Source organism: Corvus moneduloides, chromosome 1 (genome assembly GCF_009650955.1).
Source record: "Corvus moneduloides isolate bCorMon1 chromosome 1, bCorMon1.pri, whole genome shotgun sequence".
NCBI lineage: Eukaryota > Metazoa > Chordata > Aves > Passeriformes > Corvidae > Corvus > Corvus moneduloides.
Window position 1 is genome coordinate 25,735,533 of NC_045476.1, and position 12,943 is coordinate 25,748,475.

The 12,943-nt window shown below is 44.7% G+C and overlaps 1 protein-coding gene across 12 annotated transcripts in view; it reads right to left on the reverse strand.

The window, feature by feature from the left end:
* The window catches only part of GOLGA4 (golgin A4), a 98,511-nt gene that overhangs the window by 72,753 nt on the left and 12,815 nt on the right, over window positions 1-12,943 (reverse strand). For 5 of the 12 annotated variants that reach the window (XM_032102579.1, XM_032102569.1, XM_032102560.1 and 2 more), the window contains exon 1: window positions 2,554-2,833. The exons of 1 other annotated variant lie outside the window; for it this stretch is intronic. In XM_032102579.1, the coding sequence (XP_031958470.1) occupies window positions 2,554-2,640 (87 nt within the window). In that variant the 5' untranslated portion in view covers window positions 2,641-2,833. Of the gene's footprint in view, window positions 1-2,553; window positions 2,835-12,943 lie in introns of those variants that run through there. 6 more of the 12 variants (XM_032102617.1, XM_032102595.1, XM_032102601.1 and 3 more) reach the window with 2 other exon arrangements.

The window sequence follows — 12,943 nt, forward strand, 5'->3', positions numbered from 1 at the left end:
CACACTCCACCCCTGGAGCCCCAGTCCAGCCCCAGAGTGGTCAGACGATCAGAAGTTCCACCTGGGGGAAGGGCCCAGGGGCACTTGACCCGGGATATACAAGGCAAGCACATGCACGTCTTGACCCTACCTCCTCTTGAAATTTCTATCAGCTGAACACTGCTGAAAACAGGAGTGGTAGCTATATCAAAATTATTCTAAAATCTGTCATAGTTAGAGGTCTGATGAGGTAGACCAATGTCCCAACCCAAAAATACTACTCAAAAGTCAAACAGCTTAACGAGTACCAAACAGCTATTTACCATGAAAGCTTTACGTATTGCTGAAAAAAATCATACCAAAGTATTCATAGGGTTTCTAAAAAAATTGTTCTATTCATGTAGGGGAGATGAGTAGAGCAGAGGGGGTATAGAGCATAGTGAGTGAAGCCCCTCTACAACAGGGTATAGGAAAGAGCAAAAATTAAGGCAAACATGAGTTTCACAAAGTAAGAAATTGTAATAGTTAGGAAAATCTGATCTGAAAACGTTTTGACAGGAAGTAATGCATTTTAAGGATCTGAATTACTAAAAGCAAAGGAAAAAAGCATATCCCACACTTTTTGCAAGACTACAGTATATTTTATAAGCCTCAAAACTTCACTTCGTCCTCCTTCAGAGAATGTTTTCAGATAAGATACAAGAAATGAGAAGACAAACCTATTTTACTTCTAAGATCAATTTTAACTATTTCCCCCTAGTGTCCCATGAGAGCAACTGAAGAGTACGAAACATTGCAAGACAACTATTTTACATGAAAGTAAAAATATGCAGTAATTTTTTGCTTCTGCCTTTCCACTTATGTCAACCCTTGAGTTACATAATCTGCTCTGTCCTCAGTACAGCACACTAGGTCTATACACTAGGTATAATTTATCATAAGCCCTCGTATCAGGTTTCAGGGTATTTGTCAATGTTAATTTTTCAAGAGCCAGATAAAGACTGAAGTATATTACACTGTTGGGTGCATACATGCATGTAGGCCCATATTTATTCAGTCGGATGCTTTTAAGCAAGTACCAACTCTTGAACACATGCACTGAGTATCCTGAACTATGTGGATTACAATACCCTGAACTAAATGGATTACAATACTGTGTGAAAGGTATTATAATTTAGCTGCTGCATATTGAAAACAGTAAACTCTGCAGCTCAATCTTTTTACACTGTACTGAAAGTTCACCACATATGGCAATTAAGACAGCACTCTGAACTGCAACTAACAAAAATATACTTCACTAACTAGAGAAGGCACAAAATTAATAACTATGGAAGGCCTTAAAGTAAGACTCAACAAGCTACATAAAACTTCACAATAGATCCATTCCCAAGAATCTTACTTCTATTTCACAAATGAGTGATTCAAAGAATACAACATAACTGAATGTCAGCAGTTTTGAAACCATGGTCTAATACTGAGACTATGCAGCGCCAAATCTCCCAGTGGCTCAGATTACATTCAGATCAAGCCCAGGCAACAAATCACTTATTTGTCAAATTAACTAAATTACCTGCCTGTAGCTTAACATTCACAGAATTCAGAGTTTATTTCAGTTTTATACTTTTAGATTCCAAGATACAAAGGATACTTAACCTAGCAATAAGACACAGGCAGACATTACCAGAAGACTTTGCCAATAGGAAGTTAACTTGTTGAAGTCTTTCTACCCAAAATTTGCTAAGAGAGAATTTATTCTGCTTGGATACACACGTGAAATCATGACAACATTTTTGTGGCCACTGTCACTTGGACAGATACTCTGCACACGTGTTATATCTAGTGTGTATCATTATCACTTAAAAACAGCCGTTTCTAGAATCCAACATTTGTAATAATGTAGTGAAAGTACATGCAAGAGAAAAATGTTATGACTAGAACAAATAAATAAATGCCTTGTTCTGATTTATACTATACGCTCAATTAATCTACAGTTTAAAAAAATCCAAGAATAAGGCTGAGGTAAGCAAACCAGCCCTCTAAAACATGGAAACAGAAGGGACGCACAGAACTGAAAGAATAAACACTAAGATGAGAGAAAAGGATAACGAGGGACCTCAATGCTGGTTTGTTATTCAGTGCACCTGAAAGTATCATTACGCTAAATGCTAAGGAAGAAACCCATTTCTGTTTCATTCTGTTTGATGTTCAAGCAAGAGATGGTTTTTACATTCCTCCGCAAGTCAGCCTTTGTAACTCGGCCAAAACGAAGCACGGTCTCTGGCATGAGGCGGATGGGTAACAACGAACATAGATGTCGAAGTTCTAGTGAAACCACGCTGACAGCGACCCGGGGCGCGACTCCCGACAGCCGACCGACCCCGGAGCCTTCGGTCGGCCAGGCCTGAGCGGCGCGTCCCTCCCGCGGCTGCGGCAGCGGGGCCGGTCCGACCGGCCCGCGGGACAACCAAGGCCTCCCCGGGCGAGGCGCGGCCCCGCCCCGCCGGGTGTAAGGCCGTCACAAGCACCCACAACGCTCCGGCGGACACGTCTCCCAGCGGCCCCTCCCCGCCGTACCTGCGGTGGGAGGAAGCCCGCACGTCCCCCCACTCCGCGCGGCGGCACCTGCTCCTCGCTGATCTTCTGCTTCAGCTTCTTGAACATGGTGGCGGGATGGAGAAGGGGATGAGGGTACGGCTTCCGGGCCGACCGGCCAGGCGCCGAGGGGCGCCCAGGGAGCGGCGGAACCGATCTCCCCTCGCCCCGGCCCGCAAAGCCACCGCCGCTCGGCCCTCGGACGCCCCTCCGCGGGGCACGGGCAGCCGCGACCGCTGCGCCTGCGCAGCCAACGTGAAGCCGAGCGCTTCGGCCAGCACGGTGTGCGGCGAGGCACAAACTTCCGAACGCAATGCCCGGCGCTACTCCTCCCACAACGCAGGCGGAGGTGCAGCCCGAGCGGCCCTGGGAGCCAGGACCGCGGCGGGGCGGGGCGGGGCGGAGCGGCGCTGCCTGGCTTCACTTGCTCCATCTCTCCCGGCGGGTGCGGGAGGCCGTGCCGTCCTGGGAATGGAGCGGGCGGAGGAGTGACCGCTTCTGTCGGGAGAGAGGAAAAACAGAGCGGTAAAAGCTACACCCCCTCGCTGCACCTTTCCGCCGCCGTAGCCGTACCTTAAACCCCGCCACGGCGACGCTTGATTTACCAGAATGCTGACCCTGAGGGTCTGTAAGCCCTCACGTGAGAGTCCTCCTGAGTCGGTCAGCGACAGTGTCGAGGACAAGCTTTCACAAGCCGAAGAATCGGGCAGCAAGAAAACAAAAAGATGCTTGGTTCTTGGGCTTGTGAAAGCTTCCGACTAAGAAATGCCCAAAAGTTGCTTTTTGAAACTGCCTGGAAACCTATCCGCTGATAAGAAAGTCGAGAAGTTTTCGTTCTAGTCCACCCTGAAACCTTCTGTTTGTAAACCTGAGATACACTGTTACGACTGAAATACCATTGAAGGTGGAAAAGCAGTGTTTGCTACTATTGTTGTGCTACTGTCTCCATGAAACTAGGGCGGAAATGTTCTTGGCTACTTCAGGTTAAAACCTCTGGCTTTAGATCCCTCGTTGGATGACGTTTGTGCGTGTTCAGTGCTGCCAGTGTAGATGCTGAATGCTGTCAGCAGTAGCCAGCATTCATTCTCCAACAATGGGACTGTTTTGAAACTTGTTGACAGTGACATTGTATGAAGGCTAAAAAATACATGGTGCTGTTTGCAAGCAACGAACCGTGTGGTCTTCTGTAAAGCTTCCTACTAAGGAGGCTGTATGCAGTAATCACAAACACCCAGAAATGTTTTCACTGAAATACACTCCTGAAATCTGTAAGTAATTTGAAGGGAGAAAATGGATAGGAAATTATTTTCCCATTTGCTGTTACAGTGACTAAAAAAATAATCAAGATACATATACAGCAAAAATAAACAGCTGGTTTTTCTAGTTTTTTTGCAACATGTTTAAACAAAAAATATTTTTCAGCAATCTGTTTAGTTGTAAATAAACTGTGACTGGTAATGACTCTATTTTGTGTCTTCCTGTTAAGACTACTATGCATGCTTCAGATAACAGCAGTGACTTGCACACTCTACTGATTTTTGGTGAGAACAACTACTGACTGCAAACACCTTCAAAAAAGTTAATCTGAACCTATAAGCTGTAACAGCCAGGTAAGTATCTTGAAGATTTGTAGGGTATCTTTTCTGTAGGTTGAAACAGAAGTATAGGAAAAAGTCTCTGGGACTAAAAGGGCAAAACCATCTGAATAGCAGTCCATGAGGAAAAGACATAAAATGGGCAACTCAGTTTATTGCATCCATAAAAATTAAACATTTTCTACTTGTGAGGTAGATTCTGTTTCCTCTAAATATGACATGCAGCAGTATGGCTGCAAAATTCAGAGGTTATCAAGTGAGAGGAGCATTGCCTGATAAATGTTTTGGGAAACCCTTTAACAACCTTCAATAACCTAATAAATCCATGATCCTCTCACACCTATGTTCTCTATTACAAATGCTAGCTCATATTCTCTTTTTCTGTTCAGATTACTCTTTTGATTTAAACCTAAGTCACTAAATGTAGTATGTGAATTTGATGGACAGATGCATAATTGAAAGGACTCTAGCTCCTACAGCTATCAAATAGAAAACCACAGCTTTTTAAAATTAATTCATAAAATGTATACAACACAAAAGAGAGCTCTGTATTATTTCCTTCGGAAATTTAAACCTTGAGATGGTATGTTCTGAGTGTTTCTCATAGTACAGATGTTTTCTTAGGACTAAAGGCTATGTGGAAGAGAATAAATTTGAGATTAGAAACTATAATAAAATAAGTAATTTTTTCCTACACTAAAGTCTTAGTTCTACAGAAAGTGGTAAGGGGATTTATTAATTGAAACTCTTTTAATGGGTTGCAATAATAATAATCTGGTAATCATATGATAATTGGATGTTTTCTAGGGGACTTTTTTTACTACAGCAAGGTCTTTTGTTGTGTAAATTTCAAGGTACTTAATCACCTCCTGTTCTTCACAGGAGGTGCCTAACCTGGGGTTTAGAAATAGATGAAATAATATTTGTATATATAATTTAATCACATATAGATTGGTGGTATTTAAAAAATCAATGTGAATTTCTTTACTTTTGAATTGGTATCTGTCCTGGGGTGACTGTATGATACTGTGCTCCCTATCGTCTGCCCTATGCCAGACATGAGTTCTGTGCCTTTAAAGCTAGCTCCAGGAGAGGGGGGAGAGCCGGTGGAATTCCTTCGGCGTTGTGTTCAAAAACACAGATAACTACTTCTGCCTGGCTGCTCTCGGCTCTCTGCAACAGGGAAGAAAGTGGTATTCCCTTGGTTTTTTAGCCAGCTTCTTCTTCATTAGCTAAAGCACAGAGCCCTGGGACTTTGGTTTCTTCTTCTTCTTCTCTTCTGGACTGTTCAGCAACACCAGAATATCATTCGGGAGACCCGACACCGTGGCCCGGAGGGGCCCATGCCGAAACCCAGCTCCAGAGAGGAGAGAGTCCCACCCACAAGGACTTTGAATTTTACCAGGTTTCTCTCCACAGTAAGAGGTTTTATTATTTAGCATTATTCTTCTTTTTTCCCTTTCCTGTGCCTGTGCGCACTCTGCTTGTTAAATAAATAACTTTTTTTTTCACTTTCCTCCAAGGAAAATCCTTTCCAAACCTGGTGGGGGAGGGGTGGCTATAACCTGCCTTCTATCAGAGAACGTTCATTTCAGACGTTCCTTTGCATTTGTCTCAAACCGGGACAGTATCTTTTGTGATGCATGGCTATGTGTCTAGTATTACTCCAATAATACAAAACGGTATCCCACATTAAGCAGTAGTATCCAGATTCTGAAGATATGTATGATAACTCTGCAAAATCCTATCAAAAGCTTTCTAAATGAACTTTAAATGTTTTAGCATCTGAGCAAGTTTGATTAAAACATATTGCAACATACAAAGCATTTACTCTAAACCCCCCAGAAGTCCTGGAGGAAATGTCTCAAACTACATTCTTACACACAGAATGTCAAAATCCCATACTTAGCTGAATGATACGTTTTTTCTAGAGGGTCAATCTGATCCTAGCATATTTATTTGCAAAGTTAAAAGAAGAAGTTGAAAGTGAAGATATGCCCCTCCTTTTTTATCTTCCTTAAGTACACCAGTTAACACAGATTTAAAAAAGAGAAATATGACACTATGGTGCTCTCTGCAAAAGATAAATGTATACTTGCAAAAGGCACTGGTTATGGTATATAATTAAGAATAATCTGTTCCAAATTAAATCTATAGCAGTCGTTAAGGTATTTCTCTGGGAAAGGGAATAGAGCATAAATGTAGAAGACTATTCTCACACCAGTCTAGATTTCTCTAATTGTCAGCAACACTGGCCCACACATGCCTGCCATCTCATTCCTTGCCTTTTGCTAGCTTCATTGCTTGTCAGACCATCTCCTTAGTAATTTCTGCATGTTCAGTCTGCAGAAAACTAACCTGGCAAAAGAGTAAGTAATTTCTGCTGACTTAGTGTGCTGAGCTTCCCATGAGAACCGGAGCTGCTGCAAGGGAGACAGACGCAGTCAGGAGCTGGACAGTTTTATGTTGCAAGTTATTTCAGATTGCTCACAAACATACAGTCTTCGGTGAGCAATTTGCTTAACTTTACTCAAGTAATCCCATTGAGTGCTTTTTCAAGTTCAGATAACAAGCAATTCTGTTACTGGAAGTATTGATACTATCTCAACTACCTTAGCTCCTACTTACTACCACAGGCCTGGGCCCTAGAGTATATCACCCTGTCCTGCAGCCATAGGGAGGAGGAGGAGAGAAGATCCAGCAGGCAGGAATTGTGCAGCAAGATTGATTTATTTAAGTATTTTACAAACTCTTTTATAGACTTTTTTCTTCATAGTCTAATTGGACAAAGGATCAGCCACCCCTTGGGGTGATTGGCTAAAATCCTAAAACATCCATTGTCAAAATATTTTTCTACTATACTATAAACAAGACTTTTCAAGGCTGCAGGTGTTTGGTTGTTTACCTACTCTGCTACCTCTTCTGTGAGAGAGAAAAGTCTCTCACGGACTTAGAAAATAACAAGAAAATCCTTGCTAGCGGCATTTTTGTATCTACAAGTCCCCCTTTTTGTTTGATAACAACTATACTATTAATCCTAAATAGAAATTTACATCAGTTATTAATTCTAAATATGTCCTTAAGGCTTTAACTATCTGACTCCATAACAAGAAATTTAAAGTTCAGTCTCTGCTGGTGGAAGGACCATCCCAGTCTCTGCTTGTGGAAGGACCATCTGCCTGATGGTTGACATCTTGATTATCATCAGAAGAGTCATTAGGCTGATGATCTACATTCTGGTCGCCATTTGGATGGTTGGTGTTCCGGTCATCATTTGGAGGTTGCCTGTTCTGCCTCTGGTGCTGTAGGTCAGGGTGAACGCATTTTGAAGGTAGCCACTGTACGCCAGTATCTGAAGACTCGAAGCTGAGTCCGGGGTGGACGGGCGTTCGGCAGGACCAGGGTACATGTCATCTGTGGCCTTTGGTCAGAGATGTCTGCAGTCCAGAAGGCCTGCGGAAGTCCCATAGATCCACTGCCGTTATCTTTGTGAGTTTGTTGTTCTATCCTGGGGACACAAGACTTAAAAGGCACTAATTTAGCAAGGCAGGTCTTTTCAGGAATAGTGACAGGGGGTTTTTGCGTGGAGACCATAGCGCAAATCTGACCTTTAAAGTCAGTGTCAATAACTCCTGAGTGCACTAAGATTCCTTGATGGGCAACGTCAGGTTTTCCCACCAGCATCGCACTGGATCCCTGGGCTAAGGGTCCATATGCATCCAAGGGAACCTTATAAATACCGCTAGAGTCTAAGACGACTGCGGCTGCGGTGTGGACGTCAAACCCGTCTGATCCCTGGGTGCTGTCTCTAGGGTGGCTGGGTAGGCCTGTGCCTGTATCTGTGCCACTCTCTGGGGGAGAGACTGCATCGGAGAGCAATTCCCCCTTCTTGCACCCTGGTGGAAGTTTCCCGACAGAGGCCGACCATCGGCATGAGTCTGGGATCTACAGTAGTCCGAGCAATGCCCTGGCCTGCCACACTTCTTGCACTGGGGGATCGGTGTGTTCTCTTTTTGGCTCGGCTTAGGCCACCTCTGCCCGCCGCTCCGCAGCCGCTGCCAGGTTTTCCCGCGGCAGCGCTACTTCTGGGTTCGCCGCCAGCCGCGCCGCTTCCTGGTTTGGAGCCGTGGCTCCCGCGGGCGGCGCGGGCGGTGCTGGCGGCGCAGGCTCGGCGCACCCTGCGCGGCAGGGTGGCTCTGGCATCCGCTGCAGTAGCAAGCTGAACAGGTCCTCTATCCTTTGGTAACTCTGTCAGCAAAGGCAGATGCTGTATTAAAAGGTCAATGGCTCGGTTCTGCGACTGCGCAGAACAGTCCAGCGCCAAGGAAGGCAGCGGACCCCACCCAGGCAGTCTCGGGGCAGGCACGCCCGGCGCTACTCCGGCTAAAAAGTTAGATCCAGATGCATACACAACCGAGCTTAGGCCGCTTCCATTTTTCACCTGTTTTGGTTGCTTTGGTTCACGACCAGATGTGTGAACAGGCTGCAGGAACGCAGCCAAAGCAGACCTTTTCTGGTTCCCAGATCCCACCTTAGCGCAGACTTCGACCATGTCTGTTACCTCAGGATCCCCTGGTAAGGCATCTATGATTTTTCTGCACTCTTCATTTGCATTATCTCTCAGTAACTGCCTTAACAACATCTGTCTTAACCCATCATCCTCAACCTGCTCCTCGAGAGCTTATGTACAAACCAGTTCTTTACACACAGTTTACAGAATGTTGCATTTGGTAATATTTGCAGTTTCTACTCCTACTAATAAAATTCAAAATACTATTGTTGATGTTAAAGTAGTCAGGGAGTGTATCCTGCACAGATGCACATGCAATCAGTTTCATTTTGGAAGTATTGTCTTTACTTCAATACAAATGTTACAAAACACAGCACGTTACTTGACAGTGCAGTGAAAATTGTGGCAACTCGTTGTACCTGCAACCTACAGAATGAGAAGTAGTTGTGCAAAGTAAATTCTTTATAGTACTGTGATTAGAGCCCTAAAAGCTTTAATATAAATAAAAGGGATAATCAGAGTATTTTTATAGCGTGATCCGATTGCTAATTTTACTTTTATATTTAAATGGTATGACTTACAACCACCACCAGATGACACTGTTCTAGAAGATTATGCCTCTGCAGAGCCATTGTCAGTATTACAAATACAAAACTGTACCATGTTTTACATTACATGCAAATACTAAAACTACAACAATGAGAGTTTAATACCATTCAGGTCAGGGAACAAACAAAACCCAAAGTTTCTATATCAGCTGTAAAATCCCTCTGTGTCCAAGGATGCTTTAAGTAAACTACTGTACATCAAATACTAAATTTCTTTACCACTTGCCTGACTTCATAGCAAACAGTCTATGCTGTTTATTTGTGCATTCATATATTCACCTGTAGTGCCTAGATATTGGCCTGAACTCAGTGCAAGTAAAACAGAGGAAAGAATTAATTAATGAATTGAATTAAGATGGTGAGTGACATGAGGGAGAAGTCAGATTTGTGTGCTCAAAATGCACAAGGCTATGAAAAGAACACTGTCTGAAAAAGCTGAAAGGTAACCTAAAGGCTGCAATTGTTCACACTGAGAAGACAAGAGGAATTGAATCACTTCGGAGAGAAGAAAAGCAGCAAGCATTGCTGCTCTCCACCTGGGAGGGAACAGAACCTCTGTGTTTTAATGGGAAAGTTAAGAGATCACATTTCATGCCATGTACCTGTCTTTCCAAAAGTAGAAAGTGCAAGCTCAGCCGCTGAAGACAAATTACTAAGAACCACTGCAGCAAACTGGCTTACTCGAGACATCTTTTTTTTTTATGAATGGGAATATATAAGAGATTAAGAGATTTAAAAGTGAGTGACAGGATTTGACCTTGCAAGAGTCTGACTTTCCTAAAACAAAACTCTTAATTTTATCACTACTTTGTTAAGTGGTGTTTCCTTTCTACTTTCTCTAGAGTGTCAGAACCTTTCTCTTAAATTCTATTTTACTTTAATTGTACCTTAAAAACTCTGAATACCATGAAAAGGGAGCCAATTATGCTATAAACCAGTGTGGGGTATGCCCAGCCACTGCCCTGGAGGGATGTCTGCTGAGATAAGGAGATTGAGCAATCTCCCAGCAGGACTCCCTGGAAAGGCAACTACTTGGGTCATGGCGAGGAAAGGAAGACCCACAATCCTTTGGGAGACCCTATGCAGATCATTCTGTAACCCATTGGTCTGTCCCAGACCCCCTGTAATCCACTGGTCCCCTTGCTGATCCCCTGTATCCCTACAAAAGCAAGATCAATTGGCCCCTGTGGCCTAGAGAGAGCCCGCCCCTGGCTTCCCCCTTCGCCGGAGGGGACCCATAATAAAGCCACCTTCGTGCGGAACCAGCCACACGAGCCTTCTCGTCTCTCTCTCTGGTCTGGCTTGGCCTGGAGGCTGCTCTGCAGAGCTGAGCTGAAGCCACGAGCTGATAATCACTAAAGAGCTGACAGCTTCTGCAAGGGCTCCTCTGCCAGCAGCTGAGAGGAAGACACCGGACCTCGGGCAGGCAATTCCTTTCGGGACCATCTTCCCGGACCGGTCATCTCTTCCTGGGTCACAGCCTCGGACCCCATTACCAGCTGTAATAAACCAGCAATCATTTTTATCAACAGTAATGCTAGTAATGAGTTTGATTTTAAATTAGTTAGCAGCAGATGCTCACTTGAATACTTTCATTCTTATTTCTGTAATCACAATATAAATCCATGCAAAGATCTGAGACACTGAGTTGGGAAGAGCTAAAAAAACCCTAATATGCATGATTGCTTTAGATAAAATACTGAACATCTAAAACCACATCACTGGAGATGCTGCACTCAGCAGAACACAGCTGAGAAAATTCACTAAGTCATAGTATAACAGATTCTGAAAGAAATGGACTGAATAACATTTGCCACCATCAAAATAAGCAGCTATTTCAAGGAGAATCAGGAAGTATTTTTTCCAATTAAATACTGTATAATTTGATAGGTCATTAAGGAAAATACTTTCCTTCTATGACATTGTTGGGGTTTTTAAGAGACCTAGTTTTTTTCCTGTTAAAGGAATTTTCCCCCATTCTGTTACTAAGACGATAAATCGCCGGGTACTTAAGAAAAGACAAAAGGGCCTAGCCACCTTTTTGTTTCACCGGGGTGTGGGTTCAGTTCTCTCTCAGCGTCAGGAGAGAGTAGCTGCAGAGAAAGGAGCTGCTGGTTCCTCTTCTCGGCCGTTTTTCTTCCTGCTGGAAACAACGCCGGGATCCCAAAGCCGTTTTCCCTGCCCTGCTGGAGGCCGGGCTGTGGCTGCCCTGTCCCGCTGCTGCTTCGAGCTTTCGCTACGCGGTAGCCCTGCTCGCCCTGCCTGCCTGGGCCTCCGTGGGGTTTTCCCATCTGGATACATCTCGTCTGCCACCCGGGATTTGGGCTCGTCCCTGCCGTTCTAGCCTGCCGTTCCAGCCTGCCGTTCCTGAGAGTCCGGGATCGGCTGCCCAGCGGTTTGCGAAGCCTTTGTTCCATCCTTCCCCAGGACCCCAGGCCACCAGTGCCGCGTGCTCCCCGAGCTCGCTCCGGAGCGCCCCCTGCAGCCGCGGGGGAACCATCGCACCTGCCCTGCTCACCGGGAGCCACCAGCGCCCCTGCCGGCTGCGAGCGGAACTGCACCCGAGGGGAAAGGGCCCGACAGCCGAGAAGGCTGGGACTGGGTTTGTGATTGTTTGCTGTTACTGCCATAGTTATTGTTGTTTGTTTGACTGGTTATATATATAATAGTAAAGAACTGTTATTCCTATTTCCCACATCTTTGCCTAAAGGCCCTTGATTTTCAAAATTATAGTAACTCAGAGGGAAAGGGGTTATATCTGCCACTTCAAGGGAGGCTTCTGCCTTCCTTAGCAGACACCTGTCTTTCAAAACCAAGACAGACATCAAATTTATAAAACTGATGTATGCAGAATACAGAAAGTTACAATTTAGGAATAATTAGACTACTTCCCTGCATCACAATTTCTGGAATCTACAAAACAGAACTGTTATGGTCCAGTTTTTTAAGTTATTACAAATGTCTCTGCCTGAATTAAGGTGCCAATGAGACCATATGCCAAAGTCAATAGTATGGATTTTATTTAATAGTAAATATGAGAGAGAGAAAGAGAGAAAGAAAAGGAAGAGAAAGAAGTAGAAAAGAGGTGGAGGGACAAAAAGAGAGATTAAAGAAAATATCACCACTCCATGGATCCCAATGATGTTCCATTCATCCTCTCCAGCTGGTCTTCTGGGTGGTGAGGGTCCCCGAGGGTCCCCCAAAAAGCACAGAATCCAATGGATTAATATATGCCCAGACCAGGTGGGAACGCTCAGGTACGTCCCCTGGGGGGGGATGCAGTTTTACACAGTCTCTTGCAGCAGACTCTGGACCTGTTGCATCACTTTGCATCACATGCAGTCCTGTAGTGCAAGGCCTCGGGAATGAGTCTGGGGAGCACTTCGGGGGGTCTTTGATGGATGATGACACCCCCTCAGCTGCCTATCACATGAATGTACCGTGGATGTGGCTTTTCTAGGGTTGGGAGTTTCACAGCTCAGCTGGTTTGTGTACGGGAGAATGGATGTTCAGTGCCTCTGACCAGAGGTTACGCCACACACCCGAAACCTCCTTCTCCCCCCTTGTTTTGGGGGAGTCTGTGTAAACCTGGCCTCTGTGGGCTGTGGTGTCCCGTACCCCAAACCCAGCCAGGGATGATTTTCTGCTGTTTGGCTTTC